This window comes from Carettochelys insculpta, chromosome 6 (assembly GCF_033958435.1).
Source record: "Carettochelys insculpta isolate YL-2023 chromosome 6, ASM3395843v1, whole genome shotgun sequence".
Classification (NCBI taxonomy): domain Eukaryota; kingdom Metazoa; phylum Chordata; order Testudines; family Carettochelyidae; genus Carettochelys; species Carettochelys insculpta.
The window spans coordinates 111,031,759-111,052,272 of NC_134142.1; the positions used below are offsets into that span (position 1 = coordinate 111,031,759).

The 20,514-nt window shown below is 42.4% G+C and overlaps 1 protein-coding gene across 1 annotated transcript in view; it reads right to left on the reverse strand.

Annotated features, from left to right (window-relative positions):
* BRSK2 (BR serine/threonine kinase 2) overlaps positions 1-20,514 on the reverse strand; it is a 472,158-nt gene that overhangs the window by 37,203 nt on the left and 414,441 nt on the right. Inside the window, exon 12 of the mRNA XM_074995992.1 lies at positions 14,767-14,917. Coding sequence (XP_074852093.1) covers positions 14,767-14,917 — 151 coding nt within the window. The remainder of the gene's footprint in view (positions 1-14,766; positions 14,918-20,514) is intronic.

A 20,514-nucleotide genomic window follows, 5' to 3' on the forward strand; every position in this document is an offset into this window, starting at 1 on the left:
ACTATTTTTAAACTTGTGATTCATTTTTAAAAATAATTTGACAGCCCTATAAGTTTTGTATGCGCGCGCGCACACACACACATTATACAGTCTTGTAAGTATGAACAGCATTGTACAGAACACAAAGCTAATTTAGAGTCCCTGTCCCTATCAACTGTATCCTCTATTATATAAGAATAAGATTATAAATTTAGATTCAAATGTTTTCGCATCCATATATCGCATCCATATATTCTTAAAAGGAAATAGCTTTATAAAAATTGATGAGCAGGGGAAGAAAGTTTAAATTAACATACAACAAGTCCCATTCTGACAGTTTGTGTCAAATGCAGAAACTCTCCATGGAATTAATTCCTTACTTCTCAATGTAGCCCATCCATCACTGCATCTATACAAAACACACCAGACCAAATTTTATATTCTCTTCCACCACTGTAAACTTACATTAACTCCACTGCAGACTGTGGAATTCTTCCAGGTTTACACCAGTTTAAATGAGAGTGAAGTACGGCTTGCATCCCCACTTTTGCAGGACTGTTTTTGTGTTACCTTTCTCTCCATGTAGGAGTTAGGTATCTAGGTCCTTTGAAATTCACACTAGGCACTCATTTGCATTTTTAGGCACTAAAATACCTGATCTCTTGTTCCTCTCAACACTCAGTCATGGTTGGAAGTTGATTTTTAACATTTACCTGAATTTCAGAATAGTTGCTTAAAATCTTGTCCTATCTATCTGTTCCCAAATAGGTCTGCTTCCAAACCTCCTGATTTCTCTCCTCTTATTTTCATTTCTTCCCATATTAAAGAAGAACACAAAACAAGTTGTCACATATATATAGGGCACAGCAGGCCCCATTTCCCAGCGCCTGTCCCTTACCACAAAAAGAGGTTTGCAAGGAGCTGCAATATAATGAGTTTCCACCTCTCTTAGTTGCCTGATGCAGTGGTCAGAAGACAAGGTTGATATACAATCTCATGGGAAATACGTTCAGTATTCATATTACCGCTAGTTCAATTAGCTTTATCTCTAGAGTGGCTAGTGGTGGTTTTTAAAGAAACAAAGTAAGAGGTAAAGTGGACCTTTGAGTGCATCTTGGATTTTCTACATTGAAAATTGTGTTTGGGGACACAGGGTAGAGGTTAAGGAGCTGTGGATCAGTTTTTAACGCTTTTAAAAAGGAGACCTAACCATTTTCATATCCTTCCCCTTCAGATGAAAGGGAAGGACCGTTTCTAGAATTCTTACCTCCTTGGACTTTCTAATGATTCCCAGCATTAAATCGGGATACAATTCCCAAGTGACTATGAAAAGTCACTTGTGACAGATGCTTTAGCTCTCATAAAAATAAAATAAAATAAAATGCTATCAAACAAGAATGAGAGCATCCCTTCCCCTGCAAGAAGACAATCTTCCTTGGGAAATCCATGAATGCTGCTTGTACAAAATATGGCAGGACAATTTTACACTGATCTTCATCAGTCTGTCGGGTATACAGAATTAGAACATCAGCATCAGTCATGCCAGTTGGCCCAATGCTGCAATGTTAAGATGAAAACACAGGAAGAATTTAAATATCTGCAGCTATATATCATTGTATAATGAAAGTGTAAGACCCTGCAGGCAGCACATCAGCACTGAAGACTCCGATCTTACTATGCGGGGAAAAAGGAAGAACATGGCAAATCACAGTAGGAAAAGTATCTTTTCTCTAAGACTATAAACTAAGTTTATTTAGCTGAAAATATCCATTAGTGTGTAACCATCTTAAAGTCTCTAGAGGCATTAAGAATCATTGGAAAGTAAGTACAATCCAGGGACAATCGAGGAAACTATAGACCCGTCCACCTTACCTCAATCCCTGGGAAAATAATGGAGGGAATCCTCAAGGAATCCATTTTGAAGCACTTGGAAGAGGGGAAAGTGATCAAAAGTAGCCAACATGGATTCACCAGGGGCAATCTGATCAGCTTCTATGATGACGTAACAAGCTCTGTGGACATGAGGAAGTCAGTGGATGTGATATACCTTGACTTCAGCAAGGCTTTTGATACGGTCTCCCACAACATTCTTGTCCATAAGTTAAGGAAATATGGATTGGATCCGTGGTCTATAAGATGGATAGAAAGCTGGCTTGATGGTCGGGCCCAACGGGTAGTGGTCAATGGCTCAATATCTGGATGGCGGTCTGTTTCAAGCGAGTGCTGCAAGGCTCAGTTCTGGGGCCAGTGTTGTTCAACATCTTTATTAATGACCTGGATGAGGGACAGGGTTGCACCCTCAGCAAGTTTGCAGATGACACAAAACTAGGGGGAGAGGTAGATACATAGGAGGGTAGAGAGAGAATCCAGAGGGACCTGGATAAATTGGAGGACAGGGCCAAAAGAAATCTGATGTGTTTCAATAAGGAGAAGTGTAGAGTCCTGCACCTGGGGCGGAAGAATCCCAAACATTGTTACAGGCTGGGGACCGACTGGCTCAGCAGCAGTACGATGGAAAGGGACCTAGGGGTTATGGTGGATGAAAGGCTGGATATGAGTAAACAGTGTGCCCTTGTAGCCAAGAAAGCTAACGGCATACTGGGGTGCATTAGGAGGAGCATTTCGAGCAGATCTAGGGAAGTAGTTATTCCTCTTTATTCAGCACTGGTGAGGCCACATCTTGAATATTGTGTCCAGTTTTGGGCCCCCCAGTATAAAAAGGATGTGGATTTGCTAGAGCAGGTTCAGCGAAGGGGAACAAAAATGATTAAGGGTCTGGAGCACAAGACCTATGAGGATAAGCTGAGGGATCTGGGCTTGTTTAGTTTACAGAAGAGAAGACTTAGAGGTGATTGAATAGCAGCCTTCAACTTCCTGAAGGGGAGCTCTAAAGAGGAGGGTGAGAAATTGTTCTCAGTGGTGTCTGATGGCAGAACAAGGAGTAATGGTCAGAAGTTGAAGAGGGAAAGGTGCAGGTTAGATATGAGGAAAAACTTCTTTACCAGGTGGGTGGTGAAGCATTGGAATGCGTTGCCTAGAGAGGTGGTGGATTCTCCATCCCTTGAGGTGTTTAAGTCCTGGCTGGACCAGGTCCTGGCTGGGATGACTTAGTAGGGGTTGATCCTGCTTGAAGCAGGGGGCTGGACTAGATGACCTCCTGAGGTCCCTTCCAGCCCTATGATTCTGTGTGATTCTGTGATTATTTCTAGAATTACTCAAATAATTCCATACCTTATAATTAAGGTATAATTCCATTTCTATATATTTACATAGTGCATGTATCAATACTCTGTGCATCACTCTTTGTCCCAGAGTACACCAGAAGCCCTCTACTTGTGCAGGTGTGCTGAGATCTTTTTCACACCCTGGAGAGACCCAAGTTATGCGGACTTAAGCAGTAGTGTAGACCTGTTCTTTAGAGACTACCCTAAAAAGGTGCAGAAAAAAGACCTGGATGGAATTTTCAGAAAGCAGCTTAATCATTTAGGGGTACAAGTCCCTATAATTTTCTTAGTGCTTTCTCCTCTGAAGCACTTTTGAAAACCCTATCCTCATACAACATCACTCTGCATAGCCCATATCTGTAACTACATCAATATCAGAAACAAGCTATGGTAGAAAGTTTTAAAAATGTGATTGTTGCTATACCTTCCTTTGGTGAAGCCACCCTCCTTAGCAACAACAGATCAAATGCCATTTAACCTTAATCTAAGTAAACCACTGGCTTATGGATCTTTTCAATTAGCAATCTAAGCCCCTGAGTAACTCCTAGTACCCTAGTAACTCTTCGTTTCATCTGTTCAAACTGTTCGAAATCTATATAGTTAAGAAAAGACAAGAGGCTGGGTTTTTCTCTTTCCTGTCCACAGTTTCTGATTGTTTTACTTCTGCTTATTGCTTTTTTGGGCTGGTACTTGCTGGTACTGCGTATTGGCACTTTAGCACTCTCAGCTGTAGGATTGACTGAGGGAGCAGGGCAGGGATCTGGCTGAGTACCAGCACCTCTTTTTTTTTTTTTAATACATAAAAGTCACTGCTCCTGCTTAAAAAGAGAATCCAGTGTAGAATCAACACCAGACTTCATATCCAGCTCCTCTTTAAATAAGACTCATAATTTTTAAAAAATAAGATCAAAGGTAAAATTTAATGCCTCATAGCAGTAGTGAATTCACTGCCAGGAAAATGCCCATTTCGAATAAAGGTATCCTGGAATGGGTAAATTTGGTCCCAGGGTTCTTGTACTGTGGCGTTTCAACTTGGTTCCATCCATGGAGTTCAGTGAGTGCAGGATACAGTCCTGTAACCAGCATTTAAGCTGTTTTTAGGCCAGAGTTGTACTTCCAAAGATGGGAGACTGCCGCATGCATGCATGCAACAAATGTGTCAGACTTGCATCCCTGGCTGGTCCCTGGCAAACAGTGGTTGAGATTTTGACTTTGTATAAACTCTGCAAGTAGCTTTTCAAAATTTCAGTCTAACATGGCCAGCCAGCCAGTCACTCACTCATTTCTTTTAAAGCACAAATTAGACCCACACTGAGCAACTTCTTGCTTTTCATTATAATGAAAACTCAAGATTCCCAAACCACAACAAAAGGTCCAAGTCACACAGAATGTCTATGAACTAATTCCTCAGAGAAAATAGTCTTGTTGGTCTATGACTGTGTTAAGCCATGCTCTATTACCTAATCTCTCTTTAGCTTTTCAAATTGAGTACCAACCAGAAACAATATTTTCCCTATGCAAAGTTGAGCACAAGAATAATAAATAGCTGGGATAGCACCAAGAATACAATAACAAGATGGCAACTCAGAGGGTGGCGCTGTGTTATCTTAATTTTTACTGAAGGGTACAACATTTACTGCTCTGAATTTGCAACAGTGAAGACAATGGATCTAATCATAACAGTAACTCCTACACCTTGTAGTATATATCCACAGGAGCAAGCCCTTCGCTGAAGACACACAGGACTTGCTCTCTTCTGCTCACCTTAGGTGATGATATTAAATAGCATCATCTTGTTTAATTAGAGTATCCTGACTGCACTTTATAAAGATGTGCCCATTTATAATTGTTTTATAAAGGGTTAATAAATCACTAAGAGATGTTATATTTAGGTTCCACATCTGAATAGCACACATTATAGGTGGTCATAGCTGCTTCCTTAGAATGTGCTATACATTATTATAACTAAGCCATCATTCTACCCATCTACTGACTTGCTGGACAATCTACTGTGATTATTAAGAATTTATCCATCTAATAACTATTAATAAATGAAACTTCATATAAACCATGACTATATTACTCTTGTATCAGACAAGAAAGCACTTTGAAAGTGATTATTTCATCATGGAAAATAACCTGTGCTAAGAGGAGGGAAAACACCCAGGAATTATTTTAGCTCACCTTTGGCTTTTCGATTCATCTTAGGGAGGGAAAAAGGATGTTGTTATTCAAGTATCAATAATCAATAAAGTGTGCCATTCCGACATGAAAAGTGCAAAAGGTGGGGGAGGGATTTTCATTTGCAAAGTGTCTTAGTAAGTGTACAGTGTCAGAGATTAGTTTTGTGTCCCAAGTCATTGAAAACAAACCAACAAGAGAAGAAAAGTCTATAGAATGTGACTCCAACACACACAGACACACAGAGAGATACTAAAATGCTTCTTCCCACACTGTCATTGTTAAAGAGTTTCATCTGATCAAGTCTATACATCTATATTTGTTAACTGTGCAAGTTAAAAAATCTCTGCATAAGATATAACAAGCCCCAACAACAGGTATAATCCAAAATGGGAGCTTACCCCAATTCATCAGCACTCGCCATCCTTGGAAGGGGGAAATAAAGAGGAGAGAGAGAGAGGGAGAGGAAGAAAAAGGGGGGTGGGGATGGGCGACGACATGGAGGCAGGTGGAGAGAAGAGTACGAAAAGCAAAGTGAAATACTGTTCAGAGAACCAAATGGTCAGAATTATTGCCACAGGTGCCTCCCACTCAGGAGACCAGGAATGCTAAGGGCTGCTTGCATTTACTACACCATGATTTCTATTCCTCACACAAACAATGGAGAAATATTGCATTTCCCTTGGAGTGGGAAACACAATGTGCTATGGCGTCAGGAGAAGCCAACAGCACCCAGCTGAACCAGTCAGTGGAGCTGGTGGTTTGTGTTCCATGTTTTGCTTCCATAGCATCTCTTAGATGAAGAACAGTTAGATCAGAGTGTTAAAAAGAAGGCTGATCTCTTTACACCCATTTTGCTCAGCACAGTGTATCTCTGCTCCTCAAACTGGCCAGGTGAGAAGAATCTTTCCCTATGCAATGAACTGTGAAAGGCACTGGTCACTAAAGCACATGTTTTGAGCCAGACTGGGAACTCAGTGGGGGAGACTGTAGACAAAGATGAAACCATGCTTTGATACTAGAGCAACAGTCATGCAGGAGGTGGGAGCACTTATGTTCCAGGACTTATCTCAGGGGATGTGATCATATGCTCCAGAATCCAATTTTTCATTTAGAATAAATCAAATCTCCAGATCTTAGAAGGTGCCGAGCCCTCCATGTGAACAGAGGGCAAACCAACCCTAAAAGAGGAGTGAACTGTCCATTTATCCCCATGATACACTGACTCAAACTTGTTGGTAACAACACAAATATTCAATGCTCTTAATTTTCCCCTGCTAACTGAAGCACACAAAAAGAGGTATGATTATTTTTATTAAGCTGACTATACTTGGGTTACAGCAACGAAGGGTCCTATGGCACCTTATAGACTAACAGAAAAGTTTTGAGCATGAGCTTTCGTGAGCACAGACTCATTTCATCAGATGCTGGGTTATAGTTGGGTTGTGAGCTAGATCGGGAGACTATCAATGCTTACTATTTTTCCAAGCTGACCTTTGATTAATGTGAAAAGCTCTCGTTGGATACTAAACAAAACTCTTCTCAAGTAGGATAAAACATTATTTTTCTCTTGCTCTCTCTCCAGTTTCTGTAATGGGCTCCCGAGCTGCCACAGTTACCCAAGGCAGGTCACTTCTTCACAAGATGATCACCACCATGAATGCCAAATTTAGCATTTGCCAAGTAGATTTCACAGTTTACTTATAAACACAGCCAGATGTGCTTCTTGCTATGTGAATGTTACAAACGCTGTGCCAGGCAACATGGGGGTAGCCTTAAGGAAACTTAAGGCTCAAATAAAATGAAAAAAACAGCATTGTACAGTATTGTATATTGACACAGAGGTGGAAAGAAGCATTATAGTGAGTAAACTTTTGTATGCATGAGTGACACTCCATTTTCACTTTGGTTTGGAGTTATAATTTGGACAAGATTCTAATTCATATGCATAGGGCCAAACCCAGTTCTGTTATAGCAGTGAAACCCACTTAAACTGATGTAAATAGAAGGATTTGGCTCCTAGTGTGTGTGTGTGTGTGTGTATATATATATAAAAAACACCCATGCTCATATGCACTGTAGTAAAATATATACATGTGTACATAGATTTTTCCACTTTCCTTCATTCTGAGTATTTTCCCCAAAGGGAAAGGCACTGAGGATTTTAACAAGGAGAACAGAAAGCAACTCAAGACTAGGGGAAAGGGAGATAGAAAATGAGGTTAAAAAAATAACAATCCCAGGACACAATAGACCCAGCAGCGCAGACATGTGCATTCCCTACAATATTGAAGCAAGTGAACTACAGAGCCGCAGCAACCCAGATGCAGAGAAGAAAAACACTGAAAGGAGCAAGAGGGAGCTAAAAGAGAAAAGAGAGAGAGGAGAAGAGAGGGACAGTGGCCTCAGCTACTAAGACAACCATGTGCATCTAGAGGGGGAGGAGCCTTAAAGATGCAGTATTCCTTTTAAAAAGATCCATCAAAAAGCTGGATAATGTTGGCCAAAGGTTTAGTGACCACCATGATTATGTAGCCCCACAAGGGTCGTTTTGTTAGGGTTCTTCCTCTTTGCTGCCCTTCCTTTCCCTCCCTGTTCTGTAAGCAGATTTGCAGCGTATGTCCCATAACCCTCACCCCTTTCCCACCACGGAGGCCCTTTCCTCCTAACACCCAGGAAGACAAAAATGCTGAGGAAGGTGGAAGGGACCTTTAGGAGGTTCTCCTGCATAAAGCCCAACCCATCACTCTGAAAGCATCTCCTCTGTGAGGTAGCTGGAAGTTCATTTCATTTGCGTCTGCAGGGGCTTCTTCTAGCAGTTCCTGAAGAGTCATCCTCTCCACCCTTTGCACTGTTGCAGAAGTGCAAAGGGAAACCAGTGGAGCTGGGAAAACTTGGCAGACTGGATGAAAAGGCCTCTTGGTACCATGACCCTGTTCTAAATGCTGTTGAAGGGTTTGTTTGTTTGTTTGTTTGTTTTGGGTTGGGTTTTTTTTTGAGCAGCCTTGGAATAATTTAGATGGGGCTAACTAGAAATGCTCAGGCATCCAAGAATCCATCAGATCTCACTTTCTGGTTCAGCAAGGGATTAAAGTAGGGGGATATGAAATGTCAGTGTCTATGATAATATTGTTGCAAGTTTCAGGAATCAGGTTTGCATGATCTACTGCCATGTCATTACCTCTTCTTGGACGTGAGCTTTTATGAGACCTTGACAGTTTGGGTGCATTGCTCATTTCCTAGTGAGCTTCATACAAGCGAGCACTTTATGTGCTGTCTCAGGATCTGTCCCTTACATGCAGCAAACTCAGGGCTCTACCTGCTTCTTTTCTGTGGCAGCCACCGGGTTCTTAAACCATGCATTCAGTGGATTGTGTCAGCGTGTGAAAGGCTGATAGGGAGATTGTCCCCTTCACATATGGGATAACTTCTCTAAAGGGCTGTATTTAAATAGCATGGCTACATTAAAGTGGAAAGGTTTCTGTAAAGCAATTTCTTTCGGAGCCTTGAGAAACTCCCACTTTCCTCCCACTTAAGTGCCATGGAGCAGACTATGTCCTTCTGGCTGTGGGTGTCGTTGCTGGCTCCTTAGCTGGATGGATTTGTGGGTTAATATTGTAATATAAATGCTTAGCATTGTTACTATCACAATCTGTTAACTGACAAGGTGTTCCCTTTGTCACCCACTTTCCCCATGAGACTTGTACATGGCTTAGTGGGCAGGAAATCCTATAAAGACATAGCCGCATCAGCTGAGGGCTTAAGAGATAAGAATAGGGGAAAAGGTCAATTATTTTTAAGCACTATCGTGTAGCACATAAGGGCTACAACAAGATGGGGAATTACTCATTGTGTTACAGCTAGCTGTTAGCACCAGAACAGAGCTCTACCACTCTGGGGCTCAGTACTTCACACCCTCCCTCCCTACAAAGACTAAAATAATTTTTTTAATGAACCCAAGAGTGTCTATTTAAATTCTCAAATTTGGCTGCTTTTCTGCTGCTGCCCCCGCTTGCTTCCCTCTGCAAGTGGGAGTTGCCCTGGCACTTATTCTCTCCCACCTACCTGCAACTATTTCCTGAGCCACAGAAACCGCAACATCCTGATTAAATCTCACCTGTTAGTCCACAACAGTTTAAAGCACCTGCCCCATAGCTGAAAGCATTTTAGTACTGACTCTTCTGACAGATGGTGCCCCTAAAACTTCAACACAATTGTCAGTGTTGGCTCAGCTGCCCTGGAGCTGGAATGATGGGAGTGTAATCTAGCCAGATCTCCAAGAGGCTGCTGGCCTTTACATAACAGTGTTTTCAGCCCTTCTTAAAGCAGGGAACATGGTAGTTTAAAATATAGGTTGAACCTCTCTACTTCAGCACGACTGGGACCTAAATGGTGCCGAATGAGAGAATTGGTCTGATTACTGGAGGTCAGTATTGTCTAGCAGCATTACCAACACCTCCACTGCTTACTGGGCTCTTCAAATGGTGAACAGTCACAGAGAGGCAGCTGTATGAGTCTGTATCTTCACAAAACAAAAAAGCAGTCCTGTAGCACTCTAAGGACTAACAAAATAATTTATTAGATGATGAGCTTTCATGGGATAGACCCACTTCGTCAGATCAGAATTTCCAGGTCTGAAGAAGTAGGTCAGATGAGAAACTGCTGGACTAGAGAGGTTCAGTCTATACCAGTTCCCTTTTCTACACCAATACTCCTGTCATTGTGAACATCCAGTGGTAGCAACAATGTGAAAATTCAGGGGGAAATCCTAATACGGACACAGACTATGCATGAAGTATTTGAGGACAGATTTATATGAAGGGTTGTATATAAAAATACATAGCATTCCACTGTAGAAGACACGCAAAAAATAAAATAAAATAAAATAAAATAATCTGCCCACTCTCCCTGGCTCCCTCTAGGGCATGAGCAGCTGCATCCCCATATGAAGAAGATAAGTGCTGCATCTTTAAGGTCTCAGCAGTGAGGTAGAGAAGAGGAACAGATTGTCAGTGTTTATACCTTTCTTCTTTGTTGAATTTGGGATTGGCTTCAGAGATATCCAGGCTTTTACTGAACATTGTTTTACTATGGCAGGAACAAAGTGAGAAAACAGAGTTACTAATATGGACATTCATAGAAGAGATTCACCTGAAAGAGTCCCTGACATTAAGCCCTCCCGACCCAATGTTCCTTTTCAGACAAAACCTCCAAAACACCTTTCCTGCTCTTTCATGAACTATTACGACATCCCTGAATGACGCTGATCATTTCTTGAAGGTGATGAGCACTCTCAACCCCCAGTTCCACTGGCTTTAGTGAGAACTGAGGCCTTCAGCACCTATCCGAGTCAGACCCCTATCGAAGAAGTATTCTCTGAGAGTAGACACCCAGCCTGTCATTGTCTGTGACCTCCCCAGCAAACACACCCAACATCTTTTCTCTCCATTACCACACTAAAACCCCAGCTGGAGTCCTCTTGCTCATACTTCTCACTGGAGGTGGACCTTGCTCAAATGTGAAAATATCAAAGCCCTCCTAAGGCCTCACCTACACTAGGCTGCAGCGATTGATCCACCAGGTCTTGATTTATGGTACCTGCTGTAGACACAATAAATTGATTTGAACCCGCTCCTCAAGATGCCAGTACTCCACCAAGACAAGAATTTCCAGTCTTGATGGGAGAGCAGCCCCTGTCGATCATATCACACATAAGATGCTGTGGGGAGTATATTGACTTCAGCCATGTTATTTGCATAGTTGAAACAGATCAATAGTGCTGGTAAGTGTATACAAGGTCTTATGTCTGCTGGGAATCTGGAAGCCTTTCCAGGAAGTCATTAGCACTAAGCACACTTTGGGCACACAGATTCAAGGCAGCAAGCGTATCTTAAAGATAAAGACCACTTTTATTTTTCCATTTTTCATGGCTCCTTCCTGCCAGTCCCTTACCACTCCCCACCCTCAAAAAGAACTATTCAGCTTCCCAAACTGCAGTCAGAATCCCAGCAGCAGAGAAGCAAGGTTCTCAAAGCCTCACTGTGTTATATTATATTGAAAGCCTCGCTGTCTGTATTATAAATGAGCTCTGTGTTATATGGATAGCTGCTCTATGCCATATACTTTCCCAAGCACTGCCTGATGTTTCACTCACACTGAGCCACTCACAAGGAAAAAAAAAAAGGAAGGAAAAGGAATAGCTGATGCAATCCACTTTTGGAGGAATCTTCTCAACTCTGACTCCTGCCACCTTAAGATTCAGGCAGCCCTGCAAAGGTGCCAGCTGCTTTGGTTTCTAGGAAGAGCCAAGAGGTCTGAAATGGCGGGAAAGACAAGCCATGTTCAGGACCACTCTCCCCTGCTATACATTTGGGCTGGTTACTAGCTGCACAAAACCAAACCCAATCACTAGATATAGGTGCCATGGGTGCTTTTGTGTGTTTAGTGTGCCACACACAGTCATGGAAACAACAGAGAGCACTTAGATGGGCCAGCACCCTTGTTTCAAGCACAGCTGAATGGGCAGGAGCTTGTAAACTGGAAGCCATTTGAGCAGGACTTCACTTGTTCCATTGTTCTTCTTCAGGACTGAGTCACCCAGGGACTATGGTTTTTCCCAATACTTTCAGCATGAAAGTCCTTTTACAAACCTGTTGGATGTGAGGCCCCTAATCTGCTAATGAGTGGCTATTCTAACAGAATATCAAGCCCATAATATTAGGATTAGAGACTTTTCTAGTCCCAGGCCGGGTGCCTTGTATGTTGTTTAAACATATAACAGGAAGCTATCCCATGCATTCCCTTTCTGCAAATAAAAATATGTTCACTACAGTGGGACTACAACACAAGTCACAAAGGAGTGCTTTGCCTCCTGAACTAGAGAAGAGTTTCTGGTGACTTGTGAAGGAAGTTATTTCCTGGTGTTTACACAGTCCTTCATCTCTAACTAGGACAGTCTCTTCAGCCTCTCTCTTCACTTTCCCATTGCAGTACAATGCCACCATAATAAAGCAATGGGTATCCATCTGCCCAAATCGAGAGCATCAGAGAAGCACCACCCAGGGCTGAGATGAAATGCTGCAAAATCCACTCTCTGTGTGTCACTTGATGCTGAATGCTATATAGCTAGCTTGAAAAAACCTGATGTTTTGGCTGCAGGCACCTGGCATTTTGTTACTGACTGTTCTGACAGATGGTGCCCCTACCAGCAGTGTGCTGTCCCCAGACACCCTGCATGCAGTGGCATTTGTTAATGAAGCCAGCTTATGTTATAAATGATCACACTGCCAGCAACTCGTACTGTGCCGCCATTATCTACAGATGTGGCAAGTGTCTGAGTAACGAAAGCATGAGCCTGAAATAAAACAGCACCTTCTCCTCAACCTCTTCTGAAATATGCACCACTGAACTGGGCCTCAACCCTTGTAATGTCAGCATGTGCCCCTCTGCTGTCCTTGATCAGACCTGTATGTCTTGCTTTAGCTGAAATTGTCTGCTGCATACACATTCCCAGGCCGTGTCTACACTAGCCCCTTCCTTTCGGAAGGGGCATGGTAATGAGCAAGTTGGGAAGATGCGAATGAGGTGCTGCTATAACTATGCAGCATCTCATTAGCATAATGGTGGCCCCATGCGCTGGTTTCAAATCAGGCACCACCCATGTAGATGAGGGCCTAGTGTATTCCATTAGATTGTCCCTGAAAACTCTGGCATGAGTCCTATCTTCTTTAACCTGGAGTCATCCCTCACTGACATGCTGTTAACGCTTTTCTCTCCAGTGTCTCTGAGATAACCTTAGACATTCCTCTTGCATCCTCTTCCACCTCATATTGCAACACTATCCAATTGCTGGAGAGAATGGGACATTAAAAGCAAAATGAAACATGCAGGATAAAATGAGCCCTTGATTTCCACTTTCTTTAGCAGTGTGACAACTTGGTATGGACTCACAAGCAAAGGTGAGGGTGACAGGAAGCACTGCCAACTATCAGAACACATCAGGGTCAAGCCAGGAAGCTTTAGGCTGATTGAACAACTTGCTCTTAATTCATCTGTCTGTCTTGCTATTACTCCCGCATCCTTTGTTGTTCCAGGTAAGTAAATGCTCCCTGCAAGCAACTCCAGTACAATACTGTACAGCATAGCAACTTTCAAAGGCAACAAAATGTCTGCTGCTGGGGTGCTGAAGTCCACATGCAAGGCCGAGGCTGTCTCAGGCATGGGACTTGCGTGGGCAAGGAGGGCCCCATGTATCAGGACTGGATATTGAACATGAGATGGGGAAAAGATGGATGTTTGAATCTAGTGATCACTATTTGGTAACAGTTCACAGGGTGGTCAGCCTTATTCTTCATTCTATGTTTGACATCAGTGGCCTCTGTGAAACACGTTTCTCCAGAAAAGCTCCCTGAACTCTATTTAGAGCCTTTTGCTTCACTGACAGTGAGGGAAAGGGCAGAAAGCTGTTCTCCTGTCTGACCTATGATGAGGAAACTTTCAGACACTAAATCTTAAAGATACTCAGCCATGAAGTTCAGGAATAAATCCTAGCATCTGTTGGGAAATGGCTCTCCTCACTTGAGGGCTAGAACCGCCACAGCCATCCCACATAATCACAGGCAGTTCTAAGGGCCACTGAACTTCTTTATTTCATGTTCTTCACCCAGGTGCCATACAGCAAAAAGGAGCTTCTGGGCACAGGAGACTCCTCCTGAGCAGATCTTAGGAGCTGAGGGAAAAGACCATGCCACAAAGGCTGAATTACAAGCTAAAACACTGACAGCATGCATGGGTAATGTTCTTTGACACAGACTGACAAATCTCCATGTAATGCCTTTCATTGGTGGGGGCGACCTGTAGTGAGAGTGTGAAAGCTGCCTCTGTGGTACACTGCAAGCAGAAGGCCAAATTGCATAGCAGTTCCCCTCATACTCTGGGGAAACCACTCCCCCCATTCCTCTCCAGCATGCCATAACAGCAGCAGTTTCCTTGTGCATGAGAGAGCTGGAATGATACATACCCACCATGTTTAAGAAATCCAGTCAGCTGTGAGCATACTGAGCATACTGAGTTTCACAGCAGCCTTGGGAGTCTTTCTGCAGAAAGAATCACACTGTTCTCTTGACATGAGTGCCCAGGGTATCAGTCAGACCCCAAGTAAAAGAGTTCATTGGACAGGATCCTCAAGACAGGGATAGAACTTATGCTATGATATCACTACCAGCATCAGGGGCCAAGTAACCATGAACGCTGTTGGATGTTTCTACAACGTGGGAGTGGTTAGAAAATTTTCTCTAACTCCTCCCGTGTACAGGGTGTAGAGGGGAAGTAAGGGAGGCAAGGAGCACAGGGTTTATTTTTCCCAGCTATGGGAGCTACCTACCTCTGTCCGTGCTGTGCCATTTCAATAGCTCTGCGAGCTGGGACCGGGGAACCACCATCTGTCACGCTGAGGACCTCCATTGACTTCCTCTCTGGCCGCCGCTTCCCATGCCTGTTCAGCATTGGGGAGTCCACACGCTTCCTGGGGGGATCTTTGTGCAGAGAGAATGCAATCAGCTGAATCTGGCTGTGACCTCTCTCCCATTCTTCCGCAATCCCCCTCAGACACCTCCCCCAACAGAGAGAGCGCTGATTGTCCCAGAAAAAGAGAAGAGACTTTTGCAATCTCCTCTTCATTCAAAGTCCCACATTTTGCCTCTTCACAGCTGCCAAAAATGCGTTTGTCTCAGAGGCTGCTTACAAACATTCAGAAATCACAAACAACAAGCAGTCCTGGAGCACCTTAAAGATGAACCAATTTATTTATCAGGTAATGAGCTTTCATTCAGGTCTTCCCCATGAAAGCTCATTACCTAATAAATTAATGTGTTAACCTTTAAAGTGCTACAGGACTGCTTGTTATTTGTGAAGCTACAGACTAACACAGCAAGCCCTCTGAGTCTATTCAGAAATCAGTCAAGGCTAATCTAGTAAGCATGTGGGGGTGGGAGGAGAGTGAGCGGTGGGAGAAGAGAATGATGTATGAAGAAGGCCTGAAAGTTTTGGGGTTTATTCTCCACCTATTTTTTTTAAACTTTAAAAATTAAGGTTTTGTCTCCCAGAGGTGACTCTATGGTGACTGGCGGGCTAGTGAAATGTCTCTGTCTATGTTGTTTCTCTGGCTCCATAACTATTGTAACTGAACACTTCATAATCTGCAATGTGTTCATCCTCCCCACACCCTGCGAGGCAGGCCAGTGCTACTGTCCCTATTTCACAGATGGGAGCTGGCCCACAGGAAAGCAAATTTCTAAAGGCATTTAGGCACCAATAAGTGCAGAAAGATGCCAAGAGAGACTTTCAAAAACACAGAAATTCCCTAATTCCCTTCAAAATCTGGATCTTTAGTTGCCTAAATACCTTGAAAAATCTGACCCTAAGTGACTTGCACAAGCTCACACTGGAAATCTGTGGTGGTAAAGGTAACTGTCCCCTGCTAGTACTATAATCACTGGGTCATCCTGCCCATGGGGGTAGCTCACCCATCTGGAGAAAGGCAGCTGAGCAATTGAGAGGAGAAAGGTTTTTATTTTAAGTGAGACTGTTTAAAACCCTTCATTTGTATCTATAAAGACGTATCTAATTCCACTGACTAATGAATAGCTTAGAGGTTATCTTTTGCCTCTTTTGTTGAGGTTGGCAAACTCACAACACACATTCTCTGAAACCCTTTCCCCACCAAGAGATTCTGGAGAATCCGGTTTTAATATTCCCAAAACTTCTATTATTAATCATCATCATCATCAATATTGATAGTCTATTTTTTTACCCCATCCTCCACTGCTACCTCCACCTATTTGCTTATTTCATCTCTCTTATGTCTTGTCTTCTAGATCAGGGATTCTCAAACTAGACCTCTCGGGGGGTTGTGAGGTTATTACATGGGGTTGGGGGGTGTGACCTGTCAGACTCCACCCCATGCCACACTTTGCACTCAGCATTTATAATGGTGTGAAGTACAGCATATAAAAGTGTTTTTAATGTATAAGTAGGGAGAGGGCCACACTCAGAGGCTTGTACGTGAAAGGCATCACCAGTATAAAAGTTTGAGAACCACTGTTCTGGACTCCCAGCCCTATGGCTTGCAAACAATGTGGAACACAATGGAGTCTGACCATGCTTGTTGTTTATCATTTACAACAATATTTCTTCTGTTAAAAAGGAAACTAACCAACGGCTCAAAGAGGAAGCAAAATCCAATAAAGCAATCATAGTGAGTGATTTCAGCTGTACTCTTATGAACTTGGCAAATGTGATGTTGGATCAAGGTTTACAGAAATATTTCTTGAAAGTTTTAATGACAGTTTCTTCAAACAGCTAAGTCAAGAACACTGATTGTTCTTCGCTTAGTCTTAAGTAACACCCTATTGATGGTTGTAAAAGTAACTGTAGTTCAGTCACCAAGCAACAGTGCCCAGAAAATGATTAGATTTAATGTTTTCAGCACAGGGATGATGTCAAAGGCATGCCTGGAAACACTAATCTTGAGAAAGGAGAACTTAAAATCAAAGATGAGGATATTCTGAGAGAGGCTAACTCAAAAGCAAGAAAAGGATAATCCTCAGATGTGGCATGGGGGTTATTCTGGCAGAGTAACAGAGTCACACAAGGTCTAACTAACCTTCATCAAAAAAGGAAGCAAGAAGAGAAGAAAAAACTCGAGTCTATTCAAATGGTAAGGTTCCAGGGGGGTAATCTGAGCCAAACCAGCTTGAAAGAGGAGGCTTCAGCAAAGGGAAATCCAGCCCAAGTGACACCCATAACATGAAGCATTAAGTATAACAAGTAAAATGTAAGCTGGGTATTAGGAGCGAACTAAGAAAAGATAAGAAGAACAATTAGCCAAAGACAAAGACAAATTCTGAGACTCATTGCAAATATGTCACAAATAGGAAGCTTGTGAACGGGACCATCAGAAAGTAAGCAGTGAAGGGCAGGGATATTGCTGAGAAGCTAAATTATTGCTTTACATTAAACTCCACCACACAAGATGTTGGGACAATATTTACCTCCAACCTATTTTTAAAAACATATTAAAGATGCAAAACTGTCAAAAGAGGACGGGCTGGAACAAAATAGTAACACCAGCAAGTCACTAAGACCAGCAAGGTTACACCCAAGACTTGTCCAGGGACACAAGCATAAAGCGTCTGAGCTGCTAAGTAGATTATTCAATCTCTCCTTAAAAGCAGTTATTATAGCAGAAGGCTGGAAGGTTGCAAATTTTGCACCTTTTTTAAGAAAAGGGGGTTCTAGGGGCAATCCTCGGAATTACAGGTCAGGTTGTTTTACTTCATTTTGGTGTCCCTCTTTGTTGCTATGGGTATACTCTTGGGATGGAAGACCAAGGAATTAAGAAATCTTTTAAACCATGGAATATGGCTATCGGATGCCACTCACGTTGTCACCAAAATCTTAAATGATGTGTAAGAATGCCATGGATGGACAAAGATTGAAGATTCAGCTATACTGCCTTAAGAAACTAAGTAGAGAGCGATCTGTGAGGTACTCAATCTGCAAGGAAGCTACTTCCCTTGGGATCTGCCTCTATGATGCTGATGACAAAGTAAGCAGCTGGCACTGATAATTACATACAGTTCTCCTGTCACAGGCTGAAGGGAGCTGCAAGCAAGTTGCAAGCTGGCTGGAGGGTGTCCTGATTATGCAGACTTGAGGCACGGCTGCTGTAAATTTGGAGGAAGCTGTGTGAAACCTCACATATTTCACTTTCCAAAAGGCTCCCCAACAGGAGGGCTAGCTCTGCAGACTCCTCACAGCTGCCCTTTCTTCTATCACATTTTCCATTCAAAGCTCCATTTTGCACCAAGGGGTCCTGTGATGCAAGAGAAGACATGCCAGCTTCTATCTCAGCTTCCAACCTCCCAAGCCCGGTCTGTGCCCTCCAAAGCCAGGAGACAGAAGCCCTCACTACAGAAGCTAAACATTGTGTTTACAAACCACCAATGAACAAGATTACACATCAACAAGGAAAAAAAAGCAGAAAGGTTTCCAGCTTTCACACATTTGCCCCTGGTAAAGCTTTGCAAGGAGAAAAGTAATCGAACTTTACCTCAAATGGTGAAAAAAGAAAACTTTCTCCTACCTCGGTTAGAAAGAGATATGTACCCACAGAGTGAAAAAAAAAAACACGAAAAGGAAACCAGGAAGGGAAGGATAGTATATTGTCTGATTTCCCCATTGGTTTCAGTTGCAATTCAGAAGCCTTTGCTCACAGCTTGCATTTGTTCTTGCCAAACCATAACATACAAAGAAACAGGAAGAGTTTAGTATGTGCCCATGAGAACATAAGAACGGCCACGCTGGGTCATACCAAAAGTCCATCTAGCGCAGTATCCTGTGTTCCAACAGATGCCCCAGAGGGAGTGAACAGAACAAGTAGTCATTGTGTGATCCCTCTCCTCACATCCATTTCCAGCCTCTGACAAACAGAATCTACAAACACCATTCCTACCCATCCTGGCTAACAGCTATTGATGGACCTAAGCTCCATGAATTTATTTATTTAGTACTTTTTTGAACCCTGTTGAAGTCCTGATCTTCACAACATTCTTTGGCAATGAATTCCACTGGCCTACTGTGTACGACATTAAATAAAATTTACTTTTGTTAGGTTTAAACCTGTTATCCATTAATTTCATTTGAGCTGAGTCTACACTTGGCCAAAATTTCGAAAGGGCCATGATAATGGTCAAATCGGAGAATCCTAATGAGGCACCAAAATGAATATTCCTATCAGCTGAGGGGATTTTGACATTTGCGGGGTCCTTCTAAAAAGGGCACCACAAATATGAGCTGTGCACAATCGAAACGCGGCACTTTTGAAGTGCCGTGGCCGGCAGCATGCTAATGAGGCACTGTATATTCATTTCAGCACCTCATTAGGAGTCTTCGAAATTTTGGCCAAGTGTAGACGTGGCCTTTGTGACCTCTAGTTATTATTTTATGGGAACAAGTAAATCACTTTTCCTTATTCAGTTTTTCCCCATCAGTCATGATTTTATATACCTCTGTCATATCCCCACTTGGTCTCCTCTTTTGTAAGCTAAAAAGTCCCAGGCTTCTAAATCTTTCTTCATATGGCACCTGTTCCAAACCCCTCATCATTTTATTGCCCTTTTCTGAACCTTTTCCAATGCCAATGTATCTTTTTTGAGGTAAGGTGACCACATCTGTATGTGCTATTCAAGATGTGGATGTACCACGGATTTATGTAGAGGCAATAAGATATTTTCTGTCTTATTCTCTACCCCTTTTTTAATGATTCCTAGTATTGTGTCTGGTTTTTTGATTGCTGCTGCACATTGAGTGGATGTTTTCAGAGAATCATCCACAATGACTCCAACATGACTCCAAGATATCTTGCATGGTTGTAGCTAAATTAGTCCCCATCCTTTTGTGTATATAGTTGGGATTGTTTTTTGCAACATGCATTACTTTTATTTATCTGCATTAAATTTCATTTGCCATTTGGTAGGCCAATCACTTAGTTTTGTGACGTCCTTTTGAAATTCTTCACAGTCTGCTTTGTTCTTAACTATCTTGAGCAATTTAATACTCTTATTTGGCAAGTACTCAGTCACCATGCCTCTCTGAGGAATGTGGCCTCTCAAAGCAGTTATGATTAAATCCATTACCATTTCCTTTTGCCCTTCCTTCCTCTTCTCTCTTTGTGCAAGGCCACTGCTAATGGCTAATGATGAGATATTCATCAAAAGCATGATTACTCTTAATTAAACTTTGCCCCATGTTCCCAGAGACATGGCTGGGAGCAGAGGAGCTGGAAACCCCTTCTGGGAAAGGAAGTAGATCTTACTAACATTCAAATAAATAATGCTTGAGGATTCTGCAATGTGCTGTCACAGCACAATGATATTTTTAGCTCAGAGATAAACTACCTCTATTGGGGAACATTTTCACACTCTGTGGAGAAAATTCCTGTTCAGATGAATAGTATTTGAATCAGCAAGTGAAAATGTTTTGGGAGGTACCGGACTGGGAGATGGCAGAAGAGGTATATGACACATTTAGGGCACAGTTTTGCATTCACTTATGCATTGGAAGTAACAGT